At 34.1% G+C, this 14404-nt stretch overlaps 1 protein-coding gene across 3 annotated transcripts in view; it reads right to left on the reverse strand.

Moving 5' to 3' along the window:
* The window catches only part of CWC27 (CWC27 spliceosome associated cyclophilin), a 204153-nt gene that overhangs the window by 15346 nt on the left and 174403 nt on the right, over positions 1–14404 (reverse strand). For all 3 annotated transcript variants that reach the window (XM_045999882.1, XM_045999883.1, XM_045999881.1), the window contains one exon: positions 12631–12734. In XM_045999882.1, the coding sequence (XP_045855838.1) occupies positions 12631–12734 (104 nt within the window). The remainder of the gene's footprint in view (positions 1–12630; positions 12735–14404) is intronic.

Below are 14404 nucleotides of genomic sequence, written 5' to 3' on the forward strand. Positions count from 1 at the left end.
TTTTATTTTCAACTGATATCCCCTCCACCCCACCCTTTTCTTAGTACCAGCTCAGGGAGAAAAAATAATATTTCATTAATGAGGCATTACTGTTTACCATAAAATTATCAAATCTCAAATTTATTTTATCTCAAAAAGAATTATGATAAAAACTAAAGTTATCTACTGTAACTTTCTATGGGTTAATTAAGAAAAAGTCATAAAATTTGTCAAACATTATAGAAATGGTATAAATTCCAATCATTATTTTGATAGATCTACTAACAAATACAGAGGAATTACTTTTCAAAAATAACAATGACAATATCAAAAATGAGAATAACAAAACATTTATTGAGCACTGATATCCTGCTAAATCCTCTAAAAAAATATTTCATTTAATCCACAAACTAACCTATCAGAATTATAGTTTAACCTATCCCATTACAGTTTAAGGAACAGGATTAGGAAGATTATACAATTTGCCTTAAATCCCACAGCTAGTAAATTTCCAAATAGGTATTCAAAGCAGGTCTGACTCCAAATCCCATACTCATAACCAATCTATTCTTTATATTCCCATGGAAAATTATGACTAAATGTGGCTAAATGAGGAACTTCTTTTTAAGTTAAACTTTTAAATAACTTTCTGAATTTTAATTCTTCAGATAATATAGCGTTTATAATATTAGGTACATGGACTTAATATCTACCATGATTTTAAGGGAGATAGACAATTTTTGACCAAAAATTTATAATAAAGTCCTGAAGTCACTTGTTTGGCCTTGTTACCACAGTTTACAAAACAACAACACTGCTTTAACAAGCAAATGTGAAAAATATGGGCTAGCTCAGTTAGAAAAATTGTTACAATATAAAATCATACACACACACAATTGAACTAAGCATGATTAGCTGTTTTTGAGTTCTACCACTTACTAGCTATGAGATCTTGACAAAAATTACTTAACCTTTCTGTGCTTCAGATTCTTCCCACATAATCTGGGCATGAGAGTAAGATCTAGCTTATAGGTTTAAACAAGATTGGTGCTTTGTACATGTTCAGTAACAGTTAGCTCCTTCTTATAACTTTTATTTCTACTAAAAAACAGGCCAAGCCCAACATTTTAAGTATCATGGCCAACTGAATTAGCTGCACACAAGGAACAGAAAGAACATTATTATTACATTTAACTTGGTTAAATGTAACCAAGAGAGGATAAGGGGTGTTAATCATTCAAAATGGTAGGTAGTAGGAAGAATATTATGAATGTCTTTGGAAGATGACTTTGTGGCTTGCATATATATATGGCCACCCTAGATGTCCTGGGGATTGACATCATGTAAAATAAAAGTGAGATGTTATCCACTGTATGACTTTGTTAATCCTTTGTGCTTTTTTGTTCAGTACCAGGGAGATGGAAAAAATTCTGATGAAACTTCTCATAAAACATTTATAAACTTATACTATAAAATGGCAATCAAATATCCTAGATTTTGTTCTTTTTTTATTCTTCATGCTACTTATTTTCCACATGCAATCTTTTCCATTACTTTGAAGGTAGGGAGTTTGTCTAAAGACTGATTATTTCCTTTTTGGCATTGGGGCTGCAATTCAGGTAGTGGCCACCTGTCAAATAATGGGACCTTTTATTGATTCCATGGTCAATTGTCTAAGATTTTTCCAGGTGTGGTTACCTCAGAGAAAATACAAATGGAGCAACATTATCCAGATGCTTAAGCTTTTAAAGTAAAAATATGTGTTGAACAATAAAGGTCCAACTTGCTTACCAGATATTAAATAGTATTATATGGCCACAATAATTGAGTAGTGAAGTACTGACACAGGAGTAGACAAAAAAAAATCAATGTAAAATAATGAAACTGACCCAAAAATATTCCTAAACCCTTACTCTATGTAAAGGATGTGTTTAATAGCAGTGGGGGAAAACACAGGACTATTCAATTGTGAAAGTTAGCAATATAGAAAAAAGTGCTGCAAGAGTAATTTAACATAATCACAAAATAATCAATTCCAGGTAAAGATGTCAATTAAAAATAAAAATAAAATTATAAAACACTAGAGAAAGATACAAGTAGGTATTTATATAATCCTGGCATTATGAAAACCTAAAGAGTGACAATGGGCCACAAACATGAAGAAAAAACTGGCAGATTTAGCAATTCACATTTAAAACTCCACGTTAAAAACAAAACAAAACAACCCCCCCCAAATCATAATGGCAAACTAGTAAAAATATTTAAAACCAAAAATATCTTTCATATTTAAGAAATTCTGTAAATCAGCAAGAAATATATAATCATAAACAGCCACCACCACAAGGTGATGAAATATAAATGAACAGTTAACATCTTAAAAAAGTTCAACTTTTTTTTTTTTTAAGATTTTATTTACTTACTTGAGAGAGAGAGAAAAGGAGAACACAAGCAGGGGGAGTGGCAGGAAGAGGGAGGGGGAAGCCAGCTCCCTACTGAGCAAGGAGCTCAGTGTGGAGCTCAGCCCTAGGACCCTGGGATCATGATCTGAGCAGAAGGAAGGCAGACTGACTGAGCCACTGACTGAGCCACCCAGATGCCCCTAAAAAGTTCAACTTCACCAGTAAACAAAGAAATACAAAATAATACAAAGTAGAAACTGGCAAAGATTAATGTATCTTTATCTGTTATCTGTGATATATTACAACATACACATACATAATACTTAGGAGAAACCAACAACTTCATACATTGCTGGTACAGGTATAAATGATTTAACTTTCTGGAATGCAATCCAGCAAAGATGTTATCAAGACACACCTGAGCTGACAAAAATCAGAATGATTTAGGGGAAAGAACTGGCTGAAAGGGGCATGAGGGAACTTTCAGGGGTGATGTATATGTTCTAGCACCTGTGTTGGTGTTAAATGGGTGTATGCAATTTTTTAAATTGAACAAATTTTTTTGTGCATAAGAGGAGCAACTTCTTATATGTAAATTATTCCTTGTTAAAGTGAAAATATTTAACTCAGCAGTTTCACTTCCTTTAACCTAAGGAAATGACAGTGAACTTACAAAATATGTAACTGTTGGATTATTCACTCATGAAAAAAACCATGAAAAATTGGATAAATTTTGGATAAAAATTTCCATTCAATTCAAATTCTCCATTCTAAAAGTGTATATATATATATGGATAGAACAGAAGCATTAATGATGACTCTCTGTGGGGTATGAAATTACTATTGACTTTTTCTTTCCTGTTCTTTTTCAATATTTCTTATATTGACTATTATAAACACAAATTAGGTTAATTTGGAGAATCGATATGACAATTTGTATAAATTTCATCTAAAAATTCTATGAAAGAAGATGGCACAATTAAAATTGTTTTTACAGAAATACAAACAACTATATACAAATTCTGCATCTTCTTTCACCTGAAATCTTACTATTGGGTTTTTCTGTCCCACTTTAAGCATCATTTAACTTTCAAATATGGTTAAAGTAATGGAACTTTTGTTCATATTTTCTTGATTGCCCGTGTACAATGGGAACTTTCATTTTGTACTGGCTTGGTCGCTATCTGTAACTCCCATTGTGAAATAAATTTTTACTGCTTTGTGCTTAATCCCAAGGACCTTGGCTCCTTAAATTTTCTTTCCAATAAAAATGAACTACTTATGCCTACAGGGCCTTTCTCTGTTCCAAAAAAAAAAAAAAAAGAGACAAGAGAGTCCAAGTCCATAATCTATGGTTATGTATTCCCAGGATAGAAAAGGTAGTCTTGTCTGCTCTCCTTTTCTTTCTCTGAATGCTAAATTTACATTAGCTATACTCTGGAAGACTTAGGATTTTATAATCTGGATTCAGCTAAAGAAATTGCTTTATAATACTTCCTTTTCTCAAGACATTTTAAAATAGAGCCATCAAGCACAACTAGTATATTTACTAAATTTACATTCGTTTTTGGTCACAGACAACATAACTGAGGTAAAATAACATTTGCCTTTTCTTTATATATTATTTTTCTCTGATAATATTACATGAAGACAACTATATAACAATTTGTCAGTTTAATTTAGAATGTTTACTTTGTGCTGCTTTAGTAATTTGTCAGGTCTTACCAATATTACCCCAGTATTATGCATGCCCCCTCCCTCTCTCACACCTAATATTTCCTGAGTATTTCCTTAGCATCGAGCACTTTATAACTTTATAACTGCTTTACATGACTTATCTCACTTAATTCTAATAATAATCCTGAGGTAGATATTGTTATCTCTACTTTACAGGTGAAGAAACTGAGGCTTGCAATAGAGGTTGCTTGCTCAGACAGTTCGATTTAACAGCTTGTAATATAATTAAAAGATAATTCAACACGCAGGATTACAGAGACCCTTAATGGTGGTGCATTGTTTTTCTGTTCTTCTTCTTTTTAAAGATTTATTTATGTGCAAGAGAGAGTGAGAGAGAGAGAGCACAAGTGGGATGAAGGGCAGAGGGAAAAGCAGATTCCCCACTGATCAGGGAGCCTGATGCAGGACTCAATTTCAATCCTGGGATTCCAGGATCATGATCCAAGCCGAAGGCAGATACTTAACCGACTAAGTCACCCAGGTGCCCATGGTGGTATATATCTTTAAAAGAATGTAGAAAGTATTCCAAACATGAGGATGGATGATATATGCTGTAACCACCTCTAGAAGACATATTATGATTTAGTATCAAAGGTCTATGAAAGTTGACCCCCCACTTCACTCTATTAATTATTACTTCATGTTGAAATCACTGTTCTGGAAGCAGCATGGGGTTTTAAGTGTGACCAAGAGCCTCACCATTTATGACTGTGTGATCTTGGGCAAATAACCTACTTTTCTGGGCCAAAGCTTCCTCATTTATAGAATGGGACTAACCCTAATTATTTGATGGAGTTTTAAGAAACAAATCCACCATAGCTGGTCTCTAACCTCTGAGCCCTCTAGGGTTAAATGAGGGATGATAGCATTAAGATCCTAGCAGGATACCTGAAATATAGCACATGTAAATATCTGCTTCAAGAATGAATTGGTAGGATTCAGAGCCACCTTTATCTCCTACTACTAGTAGAAGAATAGGATTGAAAAGCATAAAAAGTATATATATTTAAAGTCAAGTATAAGTGACTTCTACTCCATCATTATTTTGTATTAATCTGAATAATTGATAATTAGGTAAAATATACTTAACAGGCTATTGTTAAAAGGAAATGATGAGACTGCACATTAAAGTAACTCTGTAGACTTGCTAAAACCAAAAAGTCTGCGAAAATGTAAGCACTCCATAAGCAAAAAAAAAAAAAAAAAATCTAGGCACCGACCTTACAGATTTGACAAAAAAATTATTCAAAATGGACTATAGGGGTGCCTGGGTGGCTCAGTGGGTTAAAGCCTCTGCCTTCGGCTCAGGTCATGATCCTAGAGTCCTGGGATCGAGCCCCACATGGGGCTCTCTGCTCGGCGGGGAGCCTGCTTCTCCCTCTCTCTCTCTGCCTGCCTCTCTGCCTACTTGTGATCTCTGTCTGCCAAATAAATTTTTAAAAAATCTAAAAAAAAATGGATTATAGACCAAAGTAAATAAGTCACAGATATGAAAAGCATGGCATAGGGAATATAGTCAATAATACTGTACTAACAATATATGGTGGCAGAAGGTGATGACACTTATTGTGGTTGAGGAATGTAGAGAACTGTTGAATCCATGTCATATACCTGAAACTAATATAACACTGTACGTTAATTATACTTCAACTGAAAAATGGATCAAAGACTTAAATGCAACATATAAATATGTAAAACTCCTGGAAGATAACATAGGAGAAAATCTAGATGACTTTGGCTATTAGATGCAACACCAAAGGCATGAATGAAACAATGGATAAGACTCACTTCACTGAAATTAAAAACTTCTGCTCTGTGAAAAACAATGTCCAGAGAATGAGAAGACAAGCCGCAGACTGGGAGAACATATTTACAAAAGACACATCCAAATATGCAAAGAACTTTTAAAACTCAATAATAAGAAAGTGAAAAACCTGATTAAAAAGCAAGCAAAAAACCCTAGCAGGCACCTCACCAAGGTAGATATAAAGATGGCAAACAGCATGTGAAAAGATGATCAACATCACAGGTCACGGAGGAATTGAAAATTAAAATAACAATGAAATACCACTCCACACCTATCAGAATGGTCAAATCCAAAACACTGAGAACACTAAATGCCAGTAAGGAAGTCAAGCAACAGGAACTCTCATTCATTGCAGCAGGAATGCAAAATGGTCAAGCCACTTTGGATGACAGCTTGGCAGTTTCCTACAGAATTACACATGCTCTTTCCATATGCTATAGAAGTCATGCTCCTTGGTATTTACCCCAAAACTTTTGTCCATACAAAAACTTACACATGGATATTTACAGCACCTTTATACATAATTGCCAAAACTTGGAAGCAACTGATTTTCCCTTTAGTAGGGATGCGTAGGTAAACTATACTACATACAGACAATGCACTGTTATTCAACACATAAAAAAAAGAGCTATGAAGCCATGAAAGGATGTGGAGGAACCTTAAATGCATATTACTAAGTGAAAGTAGCCAACCTGAAAAAACTACATACTCTGTGATTCTGGAGAAGGCAAAACTATGCACACAGTAAAATCATCTCTGGTTGTCAGCATTAGCTGGAAAGTGAGAGATGAAGAAGCAGAACATAGAGAATTTTTAGGGCAGTGCAACTACTCTGCATGGTATTATAATGGCGGACACATGCCGTTATACATTTGTCCAAACCCATAGAACATATATCACCAAGAGTAAGCCCTAATGTAAACTGTGGCCTTTGAGAGATAATGATGTGTGAATGTAGGTTCATCATATTTAACAAATGTACCTCTCTGGTGTGAGATATTGATAGCTGAGATGGCTGTGTGTTAGGGGAAAGGGGAGGAATATGGGAACTCTTTACACTTTCTGCTTACTTTTGCCGTGAATCTAAAACTGGTCTAAAAAAATAAGGTCTATTACAAAACATTTCTGAAAAAGAAAAAAAAACAGTTAAGTATCACTTTGGAATTGTTATGGGCATGGTGAAAATTATGTTGGAAGCAGGTCTAGACCAATAGGTTGGGCACATTTAATTCAGAAAGCATTACTTTGGTACTGCTTGAAAACAAGGATCACAAACTGGGAAGTTGAATAAAGCTTCCCAGGACCTATAGATTGGGTTATTATATCCAACAAAAAAGAATCATCATGAAGCAATGACACAATGACTAAAGATGCTTTAGTCCACCAGTTCTCAAAGTTGTGACTTGGGGTTCTTTGTGTCTCCAATGTCAGTTATTTTAGTATGAATACTATAACATTATTTGCCTTTTTTTATTCTTATGAATATACAGTGGAATTCTTCAGCAAATACATGATGTGTAATATCCAAATGGAGTGCAGAAGCAGATTTAAGAATCCAGCTGATCCTGTTATGTCAGACATTAGAGATGTGTAAAAAAGGTAAATCAATGCCACTCTTCTTACTAGACTTTCTCCTATGAAAATACAATGGTTCCTTGTAAAAATTTTATGTTAACATGAAATGATTTTAGTGATTTTTTTTTTAGTTTTAATTTTTAGAAGGTATATATCAATAGATATATTTCATACAAATAAAAGCTCTTTGGAGTCCTCACTAATTTTTAAGAGTAGAAGGGGGTCCAGAGATAAAATTTTTGAGATCTGCTGCTGTAACTAATGCTAAGGGGTAAAGAAGATCTCTCACTTGGCTACGTTGGGCTTTCACTATTCTCACAGTGTTTGTCCTCATACCTATATCTGGGTTTGTCTACATTTACTTACTACCCATGCCTGGTAAAGTCCTGACTCCACTGAAGTGGAGACTATAATTAAGATATTCATCTGTAGTTATTGCATCCTTTACTCAATACATGACTAAGCCATATATAAATTACAGTACGTATTATACACGAAAGGTGTTTAAAGCTTTGCCAGTGAGATGAAACAATGTCCTTCAATGGTACCTTATAAGGAGCTCTGAATGGGCCTGTCAATAATTACTTTTACGTCTGCATTATTAAATTTTCAAAATTTTGGATACTCAGACAACCGGTCCTTATAACTTCTATGCTATGCTAACTCCAGAGGAACGCTTGAAAACTACTTCATGCTAAACCTTGGTTCTTGACCTCTAATCTCTAGCACAAACAAACTGTGACTGATGGACAAACTGATTTTTAATGCAAGTCAAGGTGCAATAATAAAACTGAAAAACAAAAAATAAAAGAAAAATCTAGATTCAAAAGTTCTAACCTATAAGATTATCTTGGAAGGAGAATTTTTCAGAAACAAGAACAAAACCACTTAGACCTGAGGATGCTGAGGAATCATGATGAAATCTGTACCAGTTTTATTAAAAACAGAAGCAAACCAGACTGTGTGTTTTTTAAAACTTTAAAAGGGCAAAGCATTTTTTTCTAAAATGTTATTCTCTTTCACTAAGTACTGCAGAGTACCTTAATTCTTGAGATTCTCACAGCCCTAAAAGCAAGTCATAAAAATGATATTTACATGGGAGTATAAACTGGAATGACATTTTGGGAGGGCCATTTGAAAATATTTAGCAGAAACCCAATATGCATACCCACTGAGTAAGAAATTCCAGTTTTGCAATTAATCCAGAGAAAACTGGCAATGATGAAGACACATGGATGTTCACTACAGTGTTGTATATAATGATAAAAACTGGAAAGAGCCTAAATATCCAGCAACTAGGGCTGATCAAGTAAACTATGGTTTACCATATAATGGCATACTATGTGGCCACAATACAAAAATGTAAAAATTAATTATAAAATTATATATGGCAAGGAAAAGTAATCAATATATATACTTAATTAATATACTTACTATATATTGCTGAGGGGAAAAAAGCAAGTTATAAGATTATAGCATTATATGATCTCATTTCTGCAAAAAAGATATATATATATGCATAAAAATATCAGGAAGGTTTAAATTAATAGTATTTACTGCTGAGTTTTGGATTACAGGTAGTTTTTATTTATTTTCTTTGAGGGTCTGAATTCTGATTTGCTATAGTGAACATCTTTTCTTTATATAATAAAAATATTAAAATACTTGAGGCAACCATTGCAATTGTTAGTATTTCTCTAATTCTTATGATACTGAATACTGTCTATACTATGGAAAGTGGTAGAGGAGAGTGAGGCGAGAAGACAAGGAGGGAGCAAAGCAGACAGATTTTATACTGTTTGTTATTTTATCATGAATATTTGTGATAAAGTATTAGGTTAATCTTGGATTTAACAATCTGGAAAAAAATTCAAAAGAACTTAGTAGCAAATAGTTAAATGTTCACAAAATCAAACTTTAATCTCATAGATTAATTTTTCTCCTCTCCTTGGAACGCTGATTTTGTTCTGTAGGAGCAGGTGGCTTTCTTTTTTATGTCTCTCTATTATCTTGTCAGACAGCTCTCTCAAAACTTTTTTGGGAGCTAACCAAGCTTTATCTAACCAAACCCAAAATGGCATATGGACTTCATCCACATGGTCATATGAATCTGTTGGCTGATGACTCCTGCCATGTATCTAATCGGTTTTATAAAATCCATGCTTGAAGAAGGATTCTATGGCTATAAGAGTGTGATGCTGTGGGATGAAGGAATGTAGTGGCAAAGAGGCTACTTTAGTTGCTATATGGGAATCTGGGAGCCATCACTGCCACCAAATATTGGCAGCACCTATCCCAGCAAAGGAAGAATCCTAATAATTTTGAGTGAAAAATTTCTATCATGCATTTCAGCTTAGATCTACTAATAACACTTCTTTAAATGCTTTGTTAGTGAAATCTGAGAATAATTATCAAACACCATATACAGTGTTTACAATAGAATCATATTTCTTTTCTTTCTCTCCCCCTCCCACTTTTTTTTGCATAAAAAGTAGAATGCTGCTGAATGGTACCCAAATGTCTGTTGTATACCATGCCAATACAGCAGCTCAGCCAAAAATGCGAATAGAAGAGTTTGCCAAGTAAAAGAAAACATAACAAATTGGTAATGGTTTCTATCTTGACAGAAAATGAAAATGATCCCTCAATGTGTGGTCACTCATGTGGACACATAAAAATGTCTGAGAAGCAATCATTTTACCTCAGATAACAGACCCTGACAGTGTAGTACAGCACTGGCTGACTTTCACTTCTTAGAAAAGCAGTAACCGTGACCTACAAAATAGTCTGGTAACCATGTAATTTATGCATAACACACATGCACATGCCATGCACTCATAATATTTGCCATAAATCATTCTGAATATAAGACTTCTTTTCTGAGTGGAATATACTTTATGAGAGATGATCTAAATCACTAGAGACCTGATAAAGTGGAACGGCTGTATTTAGGAACAGAAAGGATGTTGTTGCTTATTGAGTTACAAAATTTCAACTGTCTATAGTGCAATAAAAAGGGTCCCATGTATTCTGTATGATTCTCTTTAGTACCCTGAACACAAAAGGTATTTTACTAGATGTTAAATAAAACAAATATGAAAAATGCGTAGGTACATAGTTTACAGTTCTGACTTTCTGCTAAGGAGACTGCAACTGAAGGTAGAAATGAACCCCCTGAAGACCTGGTAGCATGTCTTTAACTTACTTACCTTTCCTTAACCACTTATTTTTGTTCCCCAGATGGAGAAGTGGTCAACATCATTGACCAGTGATTTTACCATCTGGTAAAGTTTTTCCATTTGTTTACTTTCTAATGAGGATGTTAGGACATAGATTGTACTGTGAAATAACAACATAAGCAAGAATGACAATTTTAAAAACACTAATTGACATCTGAAGCTAATGAGGAATTCACAATGAGAGAATACTGAACCAAGTGGCTAGGAAGAACCCTGGGAAGTTAGATGGTCTTGCCAAGTTAAAAGTAAATTTGAATCCTGTGGGTTATGAGTTTCAAATGAAACTTCTGTGTTTAAATTTGTTGGTGACTTTCCTGTTCAATAAAAAAGGACTTAAATGGCTTATAAAAAGGTTAAAAAAACTTATTGGGCATCAAACTGCTCTTACAAAACACCATCTTGATGAGTTAAGTGTAAATGAATCAGAAACACATGGATCATGTTTCCTTAAAAAATGCATATGGATTCAAAAATAAGGGGAAGAGGACTTGGCAAAACATTTTTTTATGTGGTGGCTGAACCCAGAACATTTGAAAGATATTTTGAGACATTCAAGGAATCCAAAATAAAACTAAACCTGTCCAGTCATATAAAAAACAGAAAGTTCTTCTTTGTAATGTGCATTTATCTCAATGGGTCAATCAACAGTCACTGAACCTTCCCCTTTGGCACAGGACAATGGGAGAAGCCAGCTTCTGCCTTTAAACAACTTTGAATTTAAGTGTAAACAAATACACATAAGTAATAGAAACCATTTTAAAAGTCTCAGGGTTAAAAAAAAACAAAACACAACCTAGATCATACAGAAACTATATCTTGAGAAATATATAGGTACTTAAGGGGCCGAGGGGAGGTAGGATTCATTCCATTCAAATAATCATCCCCCTCAGCCCTTTTGATTAAAGTTATATATAGTCGTAGAATCTTGCTTAAATGTTTTCTTAATAAGTGTTTTTATGTCTTTTTTAATGTGTGTCCCAGCCCTCTTTCCTCCACCCTCTAGATTTGTGAGTGCTCAACAAATCTTGCTGACTAGTTTCCTGGAGGATGGGAGTGTTGAGCAGTTTTGAAATAGGAGAGAGATGCTGTCTGGCAGAGAGGAGTGAGGCTATGATTCTGGGTTGGGGTAATGGCACATGTGACAGTTCAGAGGTTCCAGAGGGTGAGTCATATGTGGGGGGTGACCCGCTGGCTTGCTTGCAGCAATGTGCTGGAGCCAGGGTAAGTGGGAGGTGAGGGCAGTTAGGTGTGGGGAGTCCTAATATACTACATGTGAAGTCAACTGGAGGACAGAGGAGTGTGATAAGGGAAAGTGCAATTCTTATTCCCCTTTTTTGCCATTATAGGATAAAGTGCTAAGGATAGGACATATACGAGTCATTAATTCCTTTATTTCTTATCAGTGTCTTAAAAAGCTGAAAAATAGCCAAAGAAAAAAATAAGTTGACTGCATATGAATTGCTAGGATCCTGTAGGTCATAAATTTTAGGAGGAACTTAGTAGGATTATGAAATGTATTACTGAGTCCTAAAATGTTTGTGGGACAGTGTAAAAAATTAATGATTTAGAATCTTTTGAGGCTGCTTTCTAGCTGTTTAATGTGAATCTTATCTTTTCCACAATATTAGAAAGTTATTTAGGACAGGGAGAAAGTCACATATTTCTTGTATATTTTCCGCTGGCTAGCATAATACTGGGAACACACCAAGCACTCAATAAATGCTTACTCAAGTGAAATGAAGTCAAAAGGTGCTGAGGCCCTATATAAGGACAAGGGGATGATGAAAGGTGAAGTCTGAAAGGGAAAAAAGGACGATATAGTGGGAGTGTCCTAATAGCGTCTCTGCCCTAAGCCTTTTGTTCAGGGTTTATACAGAGGAATCAAAGCCCTTACCATCCTTCATCATCTTCTACCTCTGCTTCAGAAACGTCATTTTCAGGAGTTTCAGCAATTGCTTGAGTGAGTTTAGATTTAAACTGGTTCAGCAGCGCCAGGGTCTGGAATAACAATTACACTGCTAAGTTCTCTGATAAGGATAAATATAATTTTACAAAACTACAACAAACCTTGACAATGCTTTGTTTGCATCTGCACTGACATTTTCCGTCAGACACAGGTGACTGCTTTCTGATTTAGGGAACATAAATTTGCTTATATAAAAGATGCTTAAACAAAAAAATGCATGTTTGTTAACGGCTAATTTTTAATGTCCATAAGAAAAGGATGTACTTTACTAAAATATGTGAAATTAAAACTAAAACACCAAAAATAAATACTATTTGTCACTGAATAAATTTCCATAAACTTAAAAAGTTCATTGTTAAGGAAGGTAAAATGAACACATTAACTGTTAGAAGATGGGTAAATGGGAGTGACATTTTTAGAAAGCCATTTAAATTTATCAGAAGCCTTAAGATGATCATTCCTTTTGATTCAATCACTTTAATCCCAGGAATCCATGAAGAAAAATTGTGTGAAACATGGAAAATGGCTTATGCAAAATGTGTACACTGCAGCAGTACTCATACAAGTACTCATGGAAACATGTTAAAATGTCTGTCAATAAGGAACTAGATAAATTTCCTAAAAAACAGTGACTATGCCATTACACTATTATAAAAATTATATTCATGAATATAGAATGTAATTATATTACATTCTATTGTTAAGTAAAAGAAGGAGGGCATAATTACCATGATTCAGTAGGTTTTTTAAAAAGGGACCATTTCTCTAATTTTTATTTGTCTCCTGTGTCCTTTTTGGGTAACAAACAATCACACTGTCCCCTGGCTATAACTTAACAGTTGACTCCAGATTTTGAGCAAAGAACAAAAGTTGGAAAAAAATTTTTCCCTACAATTTAAAAAACTATATAATTGTGAAATGGGGTGAAGTACTACCTGTCTAAAAAATCAAATGTCTAACTAAGATACTGTCATATTGAATTCAGTACTAAAATATTCATATTTCATAAGAAGATGTATAATAATTCAGTACGTGAGTAACAAGTATAATAAGGAGTCACAATAAATTGCTAGGCTCTGTAATTTATCTAGGAAATACCATTAAGACCATAGTTCATAAAAAATGGTGGTCTAGAACTTAAGCTCAGTAAAGACAGGTGGTGCAAGAATCAAAGACAGTTATTGCTAAAAATGATAATGAAAGTGTCTTATATACTTTATAAGATCTGTAAAATTTAATGCCCACATGAACAACAGGTGAAAATGTACACACTGCCATAGCTATTGAATGAGATGAGTTTTGGGGAAACACTGTAAATTCCTACAGAATATCCTCATAGGCATTCTAAGGGCTGCCTAGTGCATTAGGGTTTAGATATTTTATTCTGTTTCCAGAATAGTAATTAAAAGACTAAGCTCTGCAAGCAGTGTTAACAGATAAAGAAGGTATCCCTTTTTAAACCTCATTCATTAAAAAAAACATTGTGCTTGCAAGCTTTTATTATATTTGCTTTATAATAAGAAAAAGTTTAATTTAGAGATACTAGAAAACAAGGAGAAGCAAAACAAAAATATCTATTATCCCACAACTAGGAATAACAATTGTCGACATTTTGGCAAATATCCTTAAAGGCTTTTTAGGTGTTTTTGTGTATATGTGTATGAGCTTATATATCTATATGTATATTATATAAAATATATCT

Source organism: Meles meles, chromosome 3, assembly GCF_922984935.1.
Source record: "Meles meles chromosome 3, mMelMel3.1 paternal haplotype, whole genome shotgun sequence".
Taxonomy (NCBI): Eukaryota; Metazoa; Chordata; class Mammalia; order Carnivora; family Mustelidae; genus Meles; species Meles meles.